This window comes from Paecilomyces variotii (assembly GCF_004022145.1).
Source record: "Paecilomyces variotii strain CBS 101075 chromosome Unknown C8Q69scaffold_2, whole genome shotgun sequence".
Lineage (NCBI taxonomy): Eukaryota > Fungi > Ascomycota > Eurotiomycetes > Eurotiales > Thermoascaceae > Paecilomyces > Paecilomyces variotii.
Window position 1 is genome coordinate 4,010,186 of NW_021167141.1, and position 18,484 is coordinate 4,028,669.

At 50.1% G+C, this 18,484-nt stretch overlaps 6 protein-coding genes across 6 annotated transcripts; 2 read left to right on the forward strand and 4 right to left on the reverse strand.

Moving 5' to 3' along the window:
* Positions 1 to 218: 218 nt before the first annotated feature.
* Positions 219 to 3,137, reverse strand: C8Q69DRAFT_177783 (MCM2/3/5 family-domain-containing protein). Its single transcript, XM_028625831.1, has 4 exons — positions 2,684 to 3,137; positions 2,499 to 2,629; positions 523 to 2,443; positions 219 to 465 (listed from the first exon to the last, which is right to left on the reverse strand). Exons 1-4 carry the CDS (start codon positions 2,999 to 3,001, stop codon positions 400 to 402), a joined length of 2,436 nt encoding a protein of 811 aa, XP_028488259.1. The 5' UTR covers positions 3,002 to 3,137; the 3' UTR covers positions 219 to 399.
* Positions 3,138 to 3,266: 129 nt separating this feature from the next.
* On the forward strand, positions 3,267 to 7,407 carry C8Q69DRAFT_414645 (AAA+-type ATPase). The gene is made up of 4 exons (XM_028628335.1): positions 3,267 to 3,546; positions 3,602 to 3,850; positions 3,900 to 3,978; positions 4,032 to 7,407. The coding sequence occupies exons 1-4, from the start codon at positions 3,436 to 3,438 to the stop codon at positions 7,283 to 7,285; spliced, it is 3,693 nt and encodes a 1,230-aa protein (XP_028488260.1). The 5' UTR covers positions 3,267 to 3,435; the 3' UTR covers positions 7,286 to 7,407.
* Positions 7,408 to 8,575: 1,168 nt separating this feature from the next.
* On the forward strand, positions 8,576 to 10,841 carry C8Q69DRAFT_459515 (succinate-semialdehyde dehydrogenase [NADP+]). Its single transcript, XM_028630085.1, has 4 exons — positions 8,576 to 9,035; positions 9,100 to 9,187; positions 9,248 to 10,517; positions 10,585 to 10,841. Exons 1-4 carry the CDS (start codon positions 8,907 to 8,909, stop codon positions 10,709 to 10,711), a joined length of 1,614 nt encoding a protein of 537 aa, XP_028488261.1. The 5' UTR covers positions 8,576 to 8,906; the 3' UTR covers positions 10,712 to 10,841.
* Positions 10,842 to 12,309, reverse strand: C8Q69DRAFT_459521 (hypothetical protein). Its single transcript, XM_028630086.1, has 3 exons — positions 11,869 to 12,309; positions 11,605 to 11,808; positions 10,842 to 11,544 (listed from the first exon to the last, which is right to left on the reverse strand). Exons 1-3 carry the CDS (start codon positions 12,200 to 12,202, stop codon positions 10,919 to 10,921), a joined length of 1,164 nt encoding a protein of 387 aa, XP_028488262.1. The 5' UTR covers positions 12,203 to 12,309; the 3' UTR covers positions 10,842 to 10,918.
* Positions 12,310 to 14,282: 1,973 nt separating this feature from the next.
* Positions 14,283 to 16,611, reverse strand: C8Q69DRAFT_459522 (RNA polymerase I-specific transcription initiation factor-domain-containing protein). The gene has a single exon (XM_028630087.1). The coding sequence runs from the start codon at positions 16,309 to 16,311 to the stop codon at positions 14,494 to 14,496; it is 1,818 nt and encodes a 605-aa protein (XP_028488263.1). The 5' UTR covers positions 16,312 to 16,611; the 3' UTR covers positions 14,283 to 14,493.
* Positions 16,612 to 16,981: 370 nt separating this feature from the next.
* C8Q69DRAFT_496842 (voltage-dependent anion channel) lies at positions 16,982 to 18,433 on the reverse strand (the record flags this gene model as incomplete). The annotated part of the gene is made up of 3 exons (XM_028632271.1): positions 16,982 to 17,256; positions 17,312 to 18,354; positions 18,394 to 18,433. The coding sequence occupies 3 exons, from the start codon at positions 18,431 to 18,433 to the stop codon at positions 17,044 to 17,046; spliced, it is 1,296 nt and encodes a 431-aa protein (XP_028488264.1). The 3' UTR covers positions 16,982 to 17,043.
* Between the last annotated feature and the right edge of the window lie 51 nt (positions 18,434 to 18,484).

The following is an 18,484-nucleotide window of genomic DNA, read 5'->3' on the forward strand; positions in this document are numbered from 1 at the left end:
CTGCAAGCCTATATACCAGAGCTGCTTGGGCAGTCATGTTTGAGCCGTCCGGCTCCAGAGAGAATAGAGCATAGAGCAAGATATGCAAGTCCCTTCCCCACTCAAAGCTGATTCCATAATCTGGTTGATATACAAAGATGTGAAAGAGTCTAGAGCAAGTAGTAAGATCTAAACTGATGCAGCAAAGCCAAATGGGATCATTTTGGAATATAAAATAGCTCGAATAATTTGTCTGTCAAGACACGAACGCCATACCACACCGGGTCCCACTCTACCTGCCATGACGATATCACATGAGATCACATTAATAGATCAGACCGTAATCCAGAACAGAAACAGATATTAAGGGAAACGGGAGAAATAGAAGAGGATGTTTCGCTTTTCCATCTGAACGATGTCTCACATGTCCATGCCATCGTTCTCGACGAACATGAGACGCGTCCCGTTGCCCGTGATTTGCCAGACCTGAAAACAGCAAAAGTCAATATAGAGTAACAATAAATGGGATACAAGGAGACTTACGTCCATGTTAGCGTACTCGTCAACAGTCTGCACGAGCTGGTCCTCAGTGAATCCCTTCGCGAGGACACGCTCACGGATTCTCTTCATGCTCAGTTCTCCCTCCTCGCCATCACCAACAGCCGCAGCTCCGCTGTCCCTCATGGCACGAATCAAGTTGTAGATCTTGGTGGTGGGGCTCTGGTCCTGGCCGCCCTGGCCATCGTTGCGCAGAGATGCCTTGCTAACCTCAATCAGACGCAAGGCCTCGTCCACGTCCTCCTCGACAACTTCCTCGCTGAATCGGAGACGGGCCAACGCCTGGGACAAACGAATAACTCCCAGAAGAGTACGAGGAGTAGTGTGAGAGAACTGCTTCTTGGTGCCGTCTTCCTTCTTTTGCTGGTTGCGCATCCGTACATATGCACCGACCATGTAGTCGGACACCGACTGAGGGACAACAGGGCGGTATGTTCGGGCCTTGGCAATATACTGTCGGACTTCAGAAGCAGTGAACACGACGGCACTCTCCCCGGTGTCCGGGTGCTTGTTATGCATGTGGACGTAGGTGACATGGTTTGCTAGTTCCTCATCCCCGTCGGGAGAAGGAGTATCAAGAAGAAGGAAAAGGATATCAAAACGTGATAGAAGGGCCGCTGGAAGGTTGATGTTCTCCACAGGGGAGACACGCGGGTTGTAGCGTCCATACAGAGGGTTGGCAGCGGCGAGAATAGATGTACGCGCGTTGAGAGTGGTGGAAATTCCTGCCTTGGAAATCGAAATGGTCTGCTGTTCCATCACTTCGTGGATAGCGGTTCGATCGGTATCGTCCATCTTGTCGAACTCATCAATACAGCAGATACCGTTGTCTGCAAGCACAAGAGCACCTCCTTCGAGGACCATTTCGTCCGTGACTGGATCTCGCATCACGGCAGCAGTAAGACCGACACCACTGCTTCCACGACCGGTCGTGTAGACACCTCGAGGAGCCACCTTGACGATGTACTTGAGCAGCTGCGACTTGGCAACACCAGGATCACCCATGAGACAGATATTGATATCTCCACGAATGTGCATACCATCGCCCATTTCCTTCGTCACACCTCCGATAAGAAGTAGAAGGAGTGCTTTCTTCACGTCCAGATGACCGTAGATCTCGGGTGCAATAGAGCGAGCGAGAATGTCGTACATATTCCCAGAGTTCTTATATTGTTCGATCCGCTTAAGAGTGCGAGGGTCCATAATGAGATCATTGTATGCCTTCTTGTGCTGGGTGATATGCTGAGCCTCCAGGTAGGTGTCTGTCAGCAGACCGGCACGGATTGCCCTGAAACCCGTATAGGGGACAGGCAAGAAGATTCCCGCTATATCCACGACATCACCAGGGTTAACCTGCCGTGTCAAAGCCCCATGACAGTGAATAGTCATGGTACGGGGGATATGGCCCACCGGCACTTGGTCGGCCATCTCCTGGATCTTGACTTCCTGAAAAGGGATGAACTTGGACGCGCGGGTAGACAGGAACAGCTGGCCCTTGGAATTGTTCTTCTTGCACTCTTCTGACGGGCATTCTGTCATGGGAATGAACTGTTTCGTCGTGATCGGTTGGAAGACTTCGCATCCACAACGGTCGCAAGTGTAGGCGTTGATCTCAACCGCCGGCTTGACATCTGAAACTCGCGTGGTGATACCTCTGACGGTGATCAAACTGCCGAGATGTTCACCTCTCACATTTCGCACTGCCAGTGCCTTCGAGCTGCGATCACTGCTGGAGCCAGATGGAGTAAGGGGCTTGAAGTTGAGGGTGTATCGACGGGTCAGTTCCGGAGGGAACATTGACGGCGCTGTCATCGCGGCATCCATGTCAGCCTCCATCGCCATAGCCATTGTTTCATTGCGCTTTTCTCTCTGCGACATGATAACGTCGAGAACATCGTCCTTGAAACTGCCGAACGTTAGCAACATTGCTGAATCCATGAGCGGTATTCTACTTCACTTACGTCATTTCCTTGGTCTCTTTTGGCATGACTTCATCCACAGCTTGAGAGAAAATGTCGACATAGTGTTTCGTGTTGCGCTGGACCGTCTCGACAAGCTTCAAATTTGCATCGTCGGGAAGAGTTTTTTCGAACTGCACATGACAACGTCAGAGTCGTGTTCTATCGCATACTCCGCCCTTACTGACCGCTTCCAGATCGTCCAACTCAATCAGGATGTGGTTACGCTCCCGATCTGCCACCTCTTGCAGCATTTGCATATACTTCTGCTTCGGCTCTCGTCGTCTTCTGTTTCTCCCTGTTCCGCCCGCTCCATCCTGCTCAACATCGTCCATGAAGTCATATTCGTCACTGGTTGTATCACCGTCAATATGCAGGTCCTCAATCGCCTCAGTCGCAGCTGACTCTGACGCGGATTCGAAGGTCTTGAAGTGCTTCAGAAAGTCCTTGAAGGCGTCCAGCTGGGCCGGATAATCGACCGGCGCTGGATATTGTAATAAAGCCATGATGCGTTAGACACGTCTCTGCGCACACCGGCCGATTCTGTACGAGGAGGTGGTGATGAGAAACTGTATTTCCCCCCTCAGGTGTCGCAAAATAATGTGGACAACGGGCAACGGGCGCAGAAATCGGAGGTTGGAGATGCCACGACGCGACGCGACACGCGATCAGCTGGATCGAGACGCGTCTGTTCATTCCTTAATTGGCACTAGACCCGAAACAGACTAGCGCAAGGCACGCATCAGGGCCCGTGGCGCGGAGCGGATTAACCCTCGGCCCGTCGGCCTCCCGTGACTCTCCGCGGACTTCGACCAGAGTGCGGAGTCAGTCCGGAGTAGAGCAGAAGCTCAGGCCTGGCATCGCCTTCCCCGCGAGACTTGGCTTCGACTTGCTTTCAGCTGCTATTCTATGTGGTTGTTCTGGCATCAGGATCCTTGCAATGGCCCCCAGGAAACCCACAACCACTGCTGAGGTGGCCCTGGTGCCGCTGAAGAGCTGCCTGGTCAACTTGCCGCCGTCTCTGGTGTCGATGCTGGTCAATGCCAATGCGGTAAGCTTGGATTTGCCCCCATGGACTTGCCATATGAGCTAACTTCCCTTATTAGGCTGCGCAGAATGTCATCGTTGAGCTTCAGTATCGCTCGTCCATCGGATCGTCAGGCTCTCACTCAAACACGGGACCTGTGCAACGGTCTTCATACCTGGGATGGACAGGAATGCCCAGTAAGCGGAGGCTTGCCCCGGTCATCGGCAAGGATGGTCTTCGAGGAGATTCAAGCAGAGAACATGAAGTGGCCGCTATAGAAATAGACTCGACGTTTGGAAAGATCTTGGGCTTGACAGAGGGGCAGAAGGTATGTAGTATGCGCTCGTGCCTTTTGCTGATGATACTAATGGTAATAGGTTGGGCTATTTGTTCACCTCGATCCTCCAGTAGCACATACAATCAATATTGAGCCTTTGACTCCAACGGACTGGGAGAGTATGAATGTCTAGCCCATTTGCCACTGGAACTTCTGCTGACACATTTCACAGTCATCGAACTTCATGCAACCTTTCTGGAACTGAACCTGCAATCACAGATTCGTGCTCTGCCAAACCCCGCCTACAATAGTGGTGCTTCAGGACAGGGGGAGCATCTGCATCCTTTGACACTGCACCTGTCTCCAACCTCTACTGCTAATATCATTATAACCTCGTTGACACCCCCCGTACCGACAACCTCACCATTCGCGAAGGTTGCGCCGGATGCGGAGGTCATCGTGGCGCCGAAGGTCCGTGCCAAGTCGACAAAAGGGTCGCGTGGGGAGACTAGAAGCATCACAGGCAGTAGCCGGAGGAGTACCGGGGGGAGGAGCACGAGTAGTACGGTACGATCTAAGAGCAATGGTGCTGATTCCACAACCAGAGGCGCTGTATATCTTCGAGGGGTCGATCGCCAGTTCGCTGAGGAATGGTTTGATGAGGAAGCAGCAGAACACAGTAATGATGGATTCCGCGTCTGGATTGACCGGGATGTTCTGGCTACAAACGAACTGCGTGGCACGAGCTGGGTCTCTGTGTTGGTGGTCCAACCGGCTGGTTTGCAGGCACCCGTGGACCCTCAACAGCAGTTGCAGCAGAAGGAGCAGGAATCAACCGAAGCTGGCCGTCCTGCGACAAAATTGATTGCCAAAGTGATCCCCTGGGAAGATGCCCCAGATAGCAAGCATGTGGCTGTCTCCTCTGCCCTATGCGCTGCGTTGGGAAGTGAAAAGATGATGGGAGGCATTGTACGAGTGGAGGCAGCCCCATCCCAACTGCAGCGATCCGCAGTCAAGTCTCTGAAGATATATCCGTTCGCCTTGGATAGTTCGAAGAAAAAAGAAGGTCTGAAATTCGGAGGTGACACTGCGGCATCTAGGGAGGCATTGGCGGAACGCATTAGGATCACTTATGGTAGTCCGGGCTCGGATAACGGGCTATTGTCGGGCCCTATCACAGACGGTATGATGATCCCAAAGGTGGAAAGTCATATCGCCACCACGTTTGATGGCGGGATCATTCGTTTCGATCCGCCGTTGAAGAACTCCTCTGACGCCAGCAAACCAAGTTTTGGGTGGCTGCTGGGATCAGAAGGTAAGCTGAATATAGAGGTGCAGGCGGAAATACCTAAACCGGTCGATCCCCTCTTGTCTTCGCTTCCATCCGATGAGCAAATACCGTCCTCACCACCAGAGATGGTGGGAATTGATTCCCTCATTGATTCGAGTCTGGCAAATTTAACCAGGTCCTCTTCTGTACTATTGACCGGTGGACTTGGATCCGGAAAGACGACACTCAGCCACCTTCTAGCACATCGGCTGAGGGAAGAGTATCTGTTCAACGTTACCTACTTCTCATGTCGCAAGTTGGTCACAGATGAGACACGTGTTTCCACAATCAGGGAGACGCTAAACCGTCTCTTCATGTCTGCCGCCTGGTGTGCCCGTCTTGGTGGACAATCAGTCGTGATTCTGGATGATTTGGATAAATTGTGTCCTGTCGAAACTGAGCTTCAGGTGGGAGGCGAGAATGGACGGAGCCGTCAAGTCAGCGAGATTATATGCTCCGTAGTTCGCGAGTATTGTACGATGACATCCTCCGTCGTTCTGCTCGCAACTGCTCAGTCGAAAGAATCTCTGAACAATACTATTGTGGGTGGTCACGTCGTGAGGGAAATAGTCGCCTTGAAAGCGCCTGACAAAGAAGGACGACGGAAGATCTTGGAAAAGCTGACACAGGAGGACAAGCAAGATAGCACTCTAAACGGCCATGCTCGCAGTAGGAGCGCCTCGACACAAGATTCATGGCTGGATCCGTCAAACCCCGGAAGTCGTCCAAGTTCGTCCGGTGCAGATGGGTTCCATCTGTCTCGAGATCTCGATTTTCTCGACTTGGCCGGTAAGACCGATGGCTACATGCCGGGAGACCTAGTATTATTGGTCGCTCGTGCTCGGAATGAGGCTCTTATTCGGTCCGTTCAGGATACTGAAGCAACTTCGACGGGTATTACTTTGGGAACGGAGGATTTTGAGCGCGCACTCAAGGGGTTCACGCCAGCTTCCCTCCGCAACGTTACTCTCACGTCTTCTTCTACGACGTTTGCTGCTGTTGGTGGTCTCCGCCAGACGAGACAGACGCTGCTGGAAACGCTGCAATACCCAACCAAATATGCACCCATCTTTGCTCAATGTCCTCTCCGACTGCGGTCTGGTCTACTTCTATACGGCTTTCCTGGCTGTGGTAAGACATTGCTTGCAAGCGCCGTTGCAGGCGAGTGCGGTTTGAATTTCATCAGCGTCAAGGGCCCAGAAATCTTGAACAAATACATCGGTGCTAGTGAGAAAAGCGTCCGAGATCTGTTCGAGAGAGCAGAAGCTGCCAGACCCTGCATTCTTTTCTTCGACGAGTTTGACAGTATAGCTCCTAAGCGTGGCCATGACTCTACTGGTGTCACTGACCGTGTTGTCAATCAGCTTCTCACGCAAATGGATGGCGCAGAGGGTCTATCCGGAGTATATGTGCTTGCCGCAACATCCCGGCCCGATCTTATTGATCCTGCGTTGTTACGTCCTGGTCGTCTTGACAAGTCCTTACTGTGCGACGTGCCTTCGCATGAAGATAGAGTCGATATTATTCGAGCAGTGAGCAAGAAGCTGAAATTGAGTGATGATGTGGAGGCACGCATCGACGATATTGCATCCCGCACTGAGGGCTACTCGGGTGCAGATCTCCAGGCCGTGGTATACAATGCTCATTTAGAAGCCATCCACGACGTCCTCGGGGACCGATCATCTGAACCCACCAAGAACCAATCAGCCGATCGTTCCTCTAAAGATGCTACTAGCAAGTCCTTTATCCAATTTCTATACGATTCATCTGAACACGATGCCGCCATCTCATCTCGTGGTATCAGATCATCCGCTCTTACGCCGCCAGCGGTTGTGGCCGCTAAGCTCGAAGCCATGAAGCAGGCGCGACGCCGTCAACGTCAGCTTGAGCACGGAGCTGGAGGTGCAGCAGACTCTGCTGCACAGCCAGTCACAAATGGCACAAACGGTATTCATCATGATGATGATGCACGTGATGAAGTTGTGATCCGCTGGGAGCATGTCGAGCGCTCACTTTCCACCACGCGTTGTTCGCTGAGTGAGGCTGAGCGCAGACGGCTCGACGCTATATACGATGAATTTGCCGTTGGCAGAAATGGAGAGATGCCAAACGGAGAGGGGGCAAGAGAAATTGGGGGACGAACGAGCTTGATGTGATCTATTGTCTATTCGTGTCCATTTGCGAACATTGATGCCTTGTACTGTACATACATCCTCAGACCTCATTAGACAAAATCCATGTACACTTACCAATCAAATTTACTTACCATTCAACTGACACGAATCATCTTCGTCGAGAGCCATACTATAACAAATAGCTCGACTCACTCTCCTGAATCACATCTTCTAGATTGTCTGTTCCCTCGGGTAACTCACTCTAGTATATCCCGGATTTCCCCGGCTTACTGTACGTGATCTTGATACAGAAGTCATTAATACACAGTACTGTAAATGCCTGCATCATGAGATACCCTGTCATCAAGTCGTCCCAGCCTTGTTTACCAATGATAATTTCAGCTTAAAGATCTCCATGTGTAAGGACAGTGCGATGGCCTAGCCTAGTAGGATACTACTGATGCCCTCAATCATTCTCTGCAAAGTAGTTAGCTAGTCCTTGGATTATCCCTTTATTCATCTCAATTTAAATAATGGCAAAGATTAGGCCAGATATTGTAGGGTCCTTTTAGTGGTCCAGAAAACCACGGCTTCCGCCCTATCCCGGTCCCTGAAGTTTTTCGGCGCTCACCAATAGTTAACTAGCGTTTCTTCTGATCTTCGTGCTTACAGTAGATATACCCGACTTCTCCGCCCAAGTCAATTTAATACTAGCAGCAAGCTTTGGAACGAACTCCATATATAAGCAATTTCTGTCTCTTCCCTCCTTTACACGAAGTCCGCATCTTCCCGAATTCCCCGGCTGTTCTCCCGGATGACTCTCACCCCGCGGGGAGACGTCCCGCTGAGAGATCATAGCTCAGACACTTCAGAATTGTATTCTAGTTCCTAGGATTATTGATTTAGTTCCTGACGCTGCAGTAAGTTGATTACTGAAATCACAACAACGGATATATATCAAATTAAATATCTCCCAAGGACATATCTCGGACATGACACCGACCGATGGAGACGGTCTTCATGCCGACTGGTCGAGAAAGCCGCAAGCGATTCGAGGCTTCCTACTGGTGGGTTTTACCGAAGAGCTTCAGATCCGAAAGAAGACTGGAAATCAGATTATTAAATGTTGAAATTATTATTTATTACTGCTAGTGGAAGAATTGCAGGATCTCTACTATAAGGATAAGCTCTTATTGTCATAATAACAATAATAATAACAACAATAATAATAATAATTTCTAGATGAAAAATACTAGCAGCGTGACGTCGATCCACGTGATGTGGGGCATAACATCATCGTGAAATCCCATAGAAAACGATCAAAAGTAAGTACTTAATTAATCAATTAAGCAATTAATTAAAGCATCAGAACTCGGGGAAACGAAGCAATCGGCGTGAAGCCTGCTGCTGCTGAGCTCGAGACCCCCAGCCCATCAGCAAATCCTTCAAATATCGCATCAAACCCCCGTTACGACCACATCAAGCCAGCTTAACCCCAACTTTTCGAAGGTCGAGCTTCCCCCCTCGGGCCGTCGGGGATCATCGGAGTGGTGCGTTCAGGAAATCGACATCAGACCCTCTCGAACCAACGTCCACCTGCCCCTCCTTTTTTATCCTCGGGCTTCTTATAAAGCTCAACAGACGACCCCCGCTCTGCCCGGCCATGGAGACAATCCTCCGTCCGCTATCCCGCCAGTTTGTACGATCACGACCGCGATATCCCTACGCTATCCCCGCTGCGTCGTCGTTGTACCCTCGATATATCTCCAGAATGGCTCACACGGTCCCTGCGGTGAGTATGGGAGCTTGATGACTGCTGGAAACACGGATGGTTGGTCTGACTGTCTACCTCACAGTTGAAAGACGAGTCGCTCTTCATCCAGAAGAGCTACATCAATGGCGAATGGGTCACCGCCCAGTCGGGCGAGACCTTCGAGGTCCATGGTATGCGCCGCTGCCGTGCTCATCTTGCGCAAACAGGATCAAGCTGACTGTCTACTCTAGACCCGGCCACTGGAAAGTTGATCGGAACCTGCCCCGAGCTGAACGCGGATGACACGCAAAAAGCCATTGCCGCCGCAAAGGCTGCCTTCCCTTCCTTCCGCAAGACACTGGCCCGCGAGCGCGCCCGCATGCTGCGCCGCTGGTACCAGCTCTGTATCGACAACGCAGAGGACCTGGCCACCCTGATCACCTGGGAAAACGGAAAGCCCCTGGCGGACGCCAAGGGTGAGGTCACTTATGCCGCCAATTTCTTCGAGTGGTTCAGTGAGGAGGCCGTCCGGGTGTATGGAGACACGATCCCCTCCAGTGTGCCAGGTAACCGCGTTATGACCATCAAGGAGCCCATTGGAGTCTGCGGTCTGATTACTCCTTGGAACTTCCCCGCCGCCATGATCACCCGCAAGGTTGCTCCCGCCCTGGCGGCCGGTTGCACGGTCGTCGTGAAGACTCCCGGAGAGACTCCCTTCACGGCCAACGCACTGGCGGAGCTGGCTCACCGCGCTGGGATTCCCAAGGGTGTGGTCAACATTGTTACCGCGTCCAAGAACACTGCGGAGGTTGGACAGATTCTCACGACCCACCAGGATGTCCGCAAGATCTCTTTCACCGGTTCTACCAATGTGGGCAAGCTGCTCATGAAGCAGGCTTCCTCCACCCTCAAGAAGGTCTCCTGGGAGCTGGGTGGAAACGCCCCGTTTATCGTGTTTGACGACGTTGATGACATCGACGCCGCTGTTGCGGGTGCCATTGCCTCCAAATTCCGCAGCTCCGGCCAGACCTGTGTCTGCGCTAACCGCATCTATGTGCAGAAGGGCATCTACGACGAATTCGCTGAGAAGTTTGCCGCCAAGGTTCGCCAGTTCACCATGGGCGGTGGTTTCGCCGAGGGAATTACCCATGGTCCAGTTATTCACGGCCGTGCCATCGACAAGGTCGCTGAGCATGTCAAGGACGCTGAATCCAAGGGTGCTAAGGTGGTCGTCGGTGGAAAGCCGGCCACTGACCTCGGCCCCAACTTCTACCAGCTCACTGTTTTGACTGGCATGACCAAGGACATGAAGATCGCTTCTGAGGAGACCTTTGGTCCTGTGGCCGGTCTCTTCCCCTTCGAGACGGAACAGGAGGTCGTTGAACTTGCCAACAACACCGACGTCGGTCTGGCAGGCTACTTCTTCAGCAGCAACGTGAAGCGCATCTTCCGCGTCGCTGAGGCCCTGGAGGTCGGTATGATTGGTGTGAACACCGGTTTGATTAGTGACCCTGCTTCTCCGTAAGTTCTCCCTGGAAATGAACTCCCGAATCCACTGTGTAACAACCATATGCTAACGATCATACAGCTTCGGTGGTGTCAAGCAGAGTGGATTCGGCCGTGAGGGCAGCATGTACGGTATCGAAGAGTACCTCACCATCAAGAGCATCACTCTTGGTGGCATGAGCGACCCGCTGCAGGGAGCCCGTCTGTAGCGAAGCATATCAGCAAAAATTGTTGTGTTTTAATTTAAGATCCGATTGGATTGGATCTGATGACTCATGTAATGTACATAACTAACTAGTATGAATTATATATCAATGATATGAATATTCGGATACGACTTTATCTATCCTTCCGCCCATTCAATAAATCACACATCATCGGTAAGTCCACGAACGGATCTATCTACTGACCACTATTTATCGCGGCCCATGTCTCTCAGCCGGCCATGCTAAGTATTGGACCAACTGCTGGAAAACCCCGCCGGCAGTTTCCATATCGATTTCAGAATCCGCTAATACGGAAGTCATGGCAGAGCAGATCTCACGCGAAATATCTCGAACAGCACGCACCACAACGGTATCATTGGCGACATGTTTCGGAATAAAGCGTTCCTGACAACGATAAGTAACAGACTCCCAATCACCAATATCACTATAATCAATAAAAGGCTCGAGCTTGCGTTCCAGCTCCTCGCGCAGAGCCGTCACGGACGGAAAGTGGCCCCTGGCCAGTCTGCGTAACTCCTCAGAGTACTCCGCCATGATCATATCGACTACGGATTGCCAATCAAATGCATGACGCGATGGATCTCGCGTTAGGATCATGTGGGTGATATCTTCCCTGATCGGCTGCAGTTCTTCCGTCGAGAGATGGTCTAGACGTGGTAGGGTAGAGTTATTGGGAAATAGGTCCAGGTCATAAGTGTATGCAGTGACGAAGTGTTCGAAATCGATAATCACTCGATGGCCTGCAAGGTCGTTGTAGCGCGGTCGTCCTTCCCTTCTGTGGTCCTTGTGCTTGGGACCGTGTCTGCGTTCGGGGTCTGTCGATGGAGTATCAGGCTTATGCTTCCCTTGTCGCTTGTCCTCGCGAGGCCCTTTACCTTCTGCCTTTCTGTGATCCATTTGCTGTCCATGCTTTTCTCGAGAGAACTTCCCTTGATGCTCGCGGTCTGATGACGGGGTATCGAATTTATGCTTTCGTTGCTGTTGCTGCTTCTCTTCTCGATGCCCTTTGCCTTCTCCCCGTCCGTGATCGTTTTGCTGCCATTCCTTCTCTTGACATAACTTCCCTTGCTGTTCGCGCTCTGTCGACGGGGAATCAGACTTGTGCTTTCGGTGTCGCTTCTCATCTCGAGGGCCCTTGCCTTCTTCGTCTCCATGATCCTTCTGCCGCCATTCCTTTTCTCTCGATGACTTCCCTCGATGTTCGCGACCTTTCTGCGGCATCGTGCGAGTAATATACTCAACTTCCAAATCCCGTTCGAAGTTGCAAAGGATAATCTCAAAGTCAGCCTCAGTACGAATCAGCCCATCAATGCGATCATTCCAGACCTCCTTCGCCATTTTACAAGCCAGGATCGCACGTTCCTGTTCGTCGGGCGGTCCACCAATCCCTGTCTCTCGCATCATCCGAGACTCACTACCTATAGTATCATTGAATAAAATCCGATCTTGCGCATCGAGCGCATGACCCCTCATTCCCGACTCGCCATCAAGATAGAGTAATCGTAGATCTCTCGCCGTCACGTAGGTGTGTAAATATCCTCCAGCAGTCTCGCCATCATCTTCTTCTTCTTCATCAGAGCCCAAAGGTCGCTGAGCCGCGTTCTTCCCAGTATGGCCATCATATCCGCCCCGCTGGTCCTGGTCCTGATCCTGATCCTGGATCGGGAAACGAGGACGTCCATGCTGTTCACTCCTATGCGCGAAACCCAGAGCATGTTCTGGCTCAAAAGCTAACCACTCCACGCCCGTGACGGGGGTAGAGTTTCCCGAGCCGTGGTAGAACTGCGTGCCTTTTGGCACTGTTGCAAGGAAGAAAGATACACCGTTTGGATAGAGTGAGGACGCACGATGTCTCATTGATGCGTAGATGGTGTTGAAAATATGGTTAGAGTTTAGTAGAGGAGCTGTGGATCCATCATCGTTGTTCTTGTTGATGTTGATGTTGATGTTGTTGCTGGGTGCTCCAACCACCAGTACAGGTAGGAAGGACCAGCCCAGCGAAAGGACGAAGAGATTGATGAATGATAGCATCATGGTAGCGAATATGCGATCATCGTCAATAATAATAAAAAGGTCAAGCGAATCGAAGAAACCTTGGTGGTGTCCAGTTTTTGTCCAGTTTTATGGTATCATTATCCATGCTGTCCCGCGACACATCATCGGGAGGGTTTTCTAAGTACTTAACGAGAAACACATGCGCCAATATCCGGATAATCAACCGTTGCTTCTTGACTTGCTATGCTATTATTATTAAGTGCGTATATACTCTCCATCGAAAGTCACTAACTAACTATATCAAGAAGCGGAAAATAAGAACGAACAAGAACGACTACTGACTCTTCGACACTACTTACGCTAAGTAACTACTTAACCCCGATATGTTATGAGTTTACGAGCCGCCCCAGTGAAAGTCCCCATCAACGTTGCACCGATAAATTAGGTACTCAAGATAGAGTTCTGATGTAGTAGTTATCTAGCTTGAATTACCAGTGTGGAAAAAATGTACGGAGGACTTCGTTAAGTAGATTCATTTAAACCAGGATGATAATCTCAATCGTGACATCCTGGACATGATACCAGGATAAACTCAATCCGGTAAGTAGATACGACTATCTACCGGTTATTTAAATTACTTCTCAAGGGCTGCAACTGGGGTACTCTGGAAATTGGCAGTTGACTACTACAGATCAATGACTTGATCGACATCCAACACTGTCGGCCGCGCGGCTTGGTCGACTGAGAATCAGGCTCGACAGATACTTACTTATCTTTGCAGGGATCGCGAACTTTTCACGACAAGCACGTACTTTTGCTCCTCGAACAAATATGAGCCCATGACCTATATATAGGTAGTCAGTAATAGTATACCAAAGATTTATCCTGCTCTTTTTTACCAGTGGAGACCGCGATTGGAAGATGTATCGTGGTGCTGGTCTCGGGCCATACTTAAGGATGCCGTATCCATTACATTAGTGCCATAGATAGGTATCTGATTTCTTTTACTTCTTTGCGATTGCGACAAAGCACGAGTCTGTTCGATTTCTCAGAGTCTGTTCACCTCTATTAACCACAGAGGAGTAGGGACGAGCCGCAATATGAGATAGTATAATAATTGAAGTACTTGTAGTGAAAAAGCTACGCTAGCTAGCGCACAGCCAGTTTATCTTGGTACAGCACGGGAGGAAGCCCAGAAAAAAGGAAATTGAACGCAAAGTAGAGACTGTAGGAAAGGGAATTTGATATCTAAAGCGGCCTATCCCGGTGAGGATTCGGCTGCCAGCATTAATTGCGCTGTTGATACAGATAAGAATCGCCCCAAAGCCAGCAGAATATCCGAGGGCGACGCTGAATTCTGACAGGAATGTCAGTGGAACTAGGTTCCCGCTACTTAGCCTGCAGCAATGCTGTGATAGTCGACAGGAAGAATACCGGCTTCTTGGCTATTTCAAGGTCGATGCGTGTGCGCCGTCTACTGATGAATCTCGAGGGATTAGTTGCGACCACGATAGGAAGTGGGATCAGAAGCGTAAAGAAACATAGAAAGCGTAGCGTCCAGCGTATTCCGACTTTTTATAGTAGTGTCTGAATCAGGAGTGAAAAAACTACTTGCTCCAGGACCAGCTCCTAAGGCTGTAATCATGATAAGACTTCTACATATGTAGCAAGTATAGATCTTAGCTCGGCGTATTAACTTTGAAAATACATATCCATCAAAAAGAAGATAAAAACTGGCGCAATAGCACTGCTTCTGAAACGTGAGATCACTAGCCATCGTCGTCCGTTACAGGGTTTGATTTATTCCCACTCCTCAACGGGTGTGACGGATGGACTCTTTTCATATGCAAGTTCAAATTCCACGTGCGTGTGAAACCATCGGTATGTCTACTGCAACCCTTCACAGGACACACAAGATCCTTCTTGCGGTGCTCTCCTTTGCCTTTGAACGGCCTTACAGCGCTCTGCTCTTCACCGTCCTCTTTCGCAACTACAGACGCTGCTCGACTGCTCTCTCCTTTGGTAGACTGCGCGCGGGACCGCGTACGTTTGAGCTTGGGAGCAGGCGGCTCTTCTTCTTCGCTGGCCGAATACTTCCATAGATCTCTTCCATCCGTAGACTTCGTCTTCCGTACGGCTCCTTCGCTCAATGTCTGGAAAGTCATGTCCTCGCCGAATAAATCAGCACATCGTCGTGCGGCGCGCATTACCACTTCGGAAGGCCACCCGGTCATGGAAGCGATTCCGAGAACATCGCTCCAATCCCTTATAGCGAGTCTTGCTGACCGCCCTCCAACCCTTGAACGACTTCGTGACAAGGAGACCGGTGTCCTTGTCGACTCTCGCTTTGAAGGACGTGAAGTCTCGGAAACAGACGAATCAGACTCAGAAGAGTCTATCGCATATTCTGGAGCCTCTTCGGGGTTTGAGGCAGCTCTTTTTCTGCTTTTGCTGCGAGAGGATGCACGAGCTCGCTTTCTCCCTCTTGATTGACTCCTTTCCAGTGTGCTTGTCCCTCTCCTCTTTCTGGGTGATGATAGACGAGAAGCCAAGCTCTCTGCCTCAGACTGTCTCTCGCTGGCAGAACTCTCGTCTGGGACCATACTAGCTTTCCGCGCGTGGTGTAAACTCATTAGAAGTGAGTCTAACCGACTCAAAATTTGTCGTGTCAGAGGCCGTAGTTGTCGTCGAGACATCTCATCGTCCGCTTGAACTACTGGGCGATATTGGATACCTTCTGCAGTATCCGGTTCACTCTTCCAGCCGCCTTCATTTCCAGATGCCTCCGTAGTATCGTATCCACGAGAACTCTCTCTCTTGTGCCAAACATAACTCTTCGGCATCTCTTCCCTAGCTTGGAACCGTTCCTTCGAAATCTTCAGCATCACGGCTATGAGAGATTCTTCTAACGGAGCACTTGGTCTGATATCCGGCGCTCTTTTAATCGTGTATGGATCATCGTTGTCGTTGATCAGCGATTCATCCAACCTGGGAACTTCCTCAGGTGGCATAGGCCATGCTGTCCACAGCTTGCCTGGGACAAACGCCGTCTCTTCCTCTTCCTGGCTGCCATTTTCAGCAATTCTCTTTCGAATCTCTCTGGCCCGTCGTTTCAGCGCATGAGCATTGAACAGATGAGCTGAGAGATCTCTGGCACGTATGATCTCCAGGGATTCAGCAACTTGACGCTCTTTCTGAGTCCATAAGCGCCAAGTAGAGGTAGGACCATGGTACCTATTTGGTCGATGCACAGGTGGTGACTCCGAACGATAAATGTCTGTATCACTATACGAAATGGGCGCCTTGTATTTTGCTTTCTTCTTTTCCTTGGCTTTGTTTTCCACCGTACTGCGCCTCTCAGGAAGGGGCGCGTCTTCGTCACTCGCGTCGTATGTCGCATCATCAGAGTCATCACCCATAGGAGGTAGCTCCTCATTTAGTACATCTTCGATATCCACGTCATGGTCAGACTCTCTGGCCTCGTCATGTTCAATAGGCTGACTGCTCGATCCAAATATGGAACGATAGGGTTGAGCCGATTGGGGAGGATATTCATGATCTGGACGTTGCTGCGACGACGCGGACATAGCCTTTATCTGAAATCTCTGTTCGAGGGATCACCTCCCGCTCTTTCTTGTCGAATGCAGGAGGCTATCATCACATGGACGATTGTAATATCTGCAGAGTACTTTCGACAAAGAGCGCTCGTGTCAGCAGACAGCCAATAGCGATGTTCAAATTCTCCCCCAAAATTATGCCGTGTCGAGGAGGATTGGACAGCGGCTTGAAACCTGGCTTCCGCGAAATTTGACGAGTATGGCTGGTTCCTGAAAGGTATCCTTACTACTGTACAAGAAAGGAATACCACCGCTCATCTAGAATCTTATGGTGTTAGCTCCAAGGTGCTGAAGTAATTGGACAATATTACGATCCGGTGGAGTCGGGCGAAAATTACGGGTCACGTGATTTCAGTTACCCTTTCGAGGATATCACTGCTTTCAAAACCAAATTTCTTTTACAAGTGCGATTTGAAGAGCGCGTGATGAGGTTACTTCTCAAATGTTGCTTGGATTTGTATGTGGGAGCTTTCATACTGGGTTACTGAGAAGCCATCCGGTCAAAATCAGTCCAACATATATACAAACTCCCATTGGCCGTGTGAGTACCTACATCTAGATTTTCTAATGTAACTACTAACACACGAGTCTCTGCGAAGATTATTACACGAATAAGTTTATGCTATAGCATTTACATTTCCGAACCTTCTACTAGTCACATGTTTTGATATTGTGTGGAAAAGAAGTACATACTGGATATGTCTATTTATTATGGGTATCATCGTCGTCGTCATAAGTCGTTTTCCAGCCCCGATCAAGACCCAGCACCTTTCCAGTGATAAGACCCTTTATAGTCAAGATATGCTCTATTATCCACATCACAACAAGCATGATCAGCAGGGCCGTCGACCAGACTTTGAAGGCTGGTGAATCGAGAAGTAGCCCCAAGTGGACTGCAGCGTTGGTGTAAACTCCCTAGTTTCTTGGTTACTATGAACCTGCCCTCTCCGCAACAATGGATGTGACTTACCCATGGGAAAATCAAGGCCCACGCGGACATGCTGAACTTGGTTTTTCTCCAGCCGCCAGGCTGAGCGATTACAGTATGCACGATACTGATGATAGCAAAGCACCACCAGAACGTCCCGTATCCCCATGAAAGCAAGCCAGCAAACTGACTTGCAAACGCTATTGGAGTGGCCGAGTTCGCAGTCAAGAATTCTCCTTTATTGTACCTCGCGAAGCTATTTCTCGACACAGCGTGGCCGAGTATCTCCAGCGCGAAACTTGCTTGTCCAAAAGGACCGCATAATATCATGTCCTGATAGATCTTTTCGATATCTGGAAACGACTTGTTGAAGAGTCTTGATAAAAATATGGTATCAAAACTCATCGCTAGTGGAATCCCAACTCCCATTTCCAGGTATGCCACGACAATAACTGGGACTTGGAGCCGGTCGCTGATGGCACCATACCTGCATATGATACCTCCTCCAGCGGCTGAAGTGAGAGCTGCAATAAGAGGTAGCAGAATGGACGGGGTAACTGCATGGATTCCTGGGGGTTGTAATTTCACAAATACATAGGGAATTCCTATACATGAGACAACCGCCATGGCTGTATCGGTCCACCACAGAACATAAGCGACAATGCCCCAGGCCGGTCCCCAGTCATGCACTATCGACAGTGCGATCATTTGAATTATTGTCTCGAAGCTGATAGAAATGCTAGCCAGGCATGATGTCTCGATAATGCTCGTTCGCAGCCGATTGGCCACATGTCTCGGGTACAAAAGAATCCTGAGCAGGTAGAGAAAGACAAAGGACGACAGCAGCACAATCGTGTATACCCAGACTATTTGTGATATGGTTTTCAACCCGTGGAATTGATAATCCAATTGGTGAAGTGTCACCGCAATTATTCCTGTGCCTTGCGGAACTAGGAACCACTGCGAAGAGAAATTCCACAAAGCCAGAGCTGCTGGGTTTGATGGGTGTTGCAGTGCTCGTCTTTGACTCCCACCGGTTTCGCTCATTTCTGCGATCCCTTCTTCCAACGCGGTCTTCCCATTTACTGTATATAATATTTACAGTGATTTTTAGCCAAGCGCACAAAGCTTAGCGGATCGCGTCGGCTTCGCATTCCGACCCATTAAGTGATGTACGTGCGTCGCATTGACATCACGTTCCAAGAAAATGTCAGG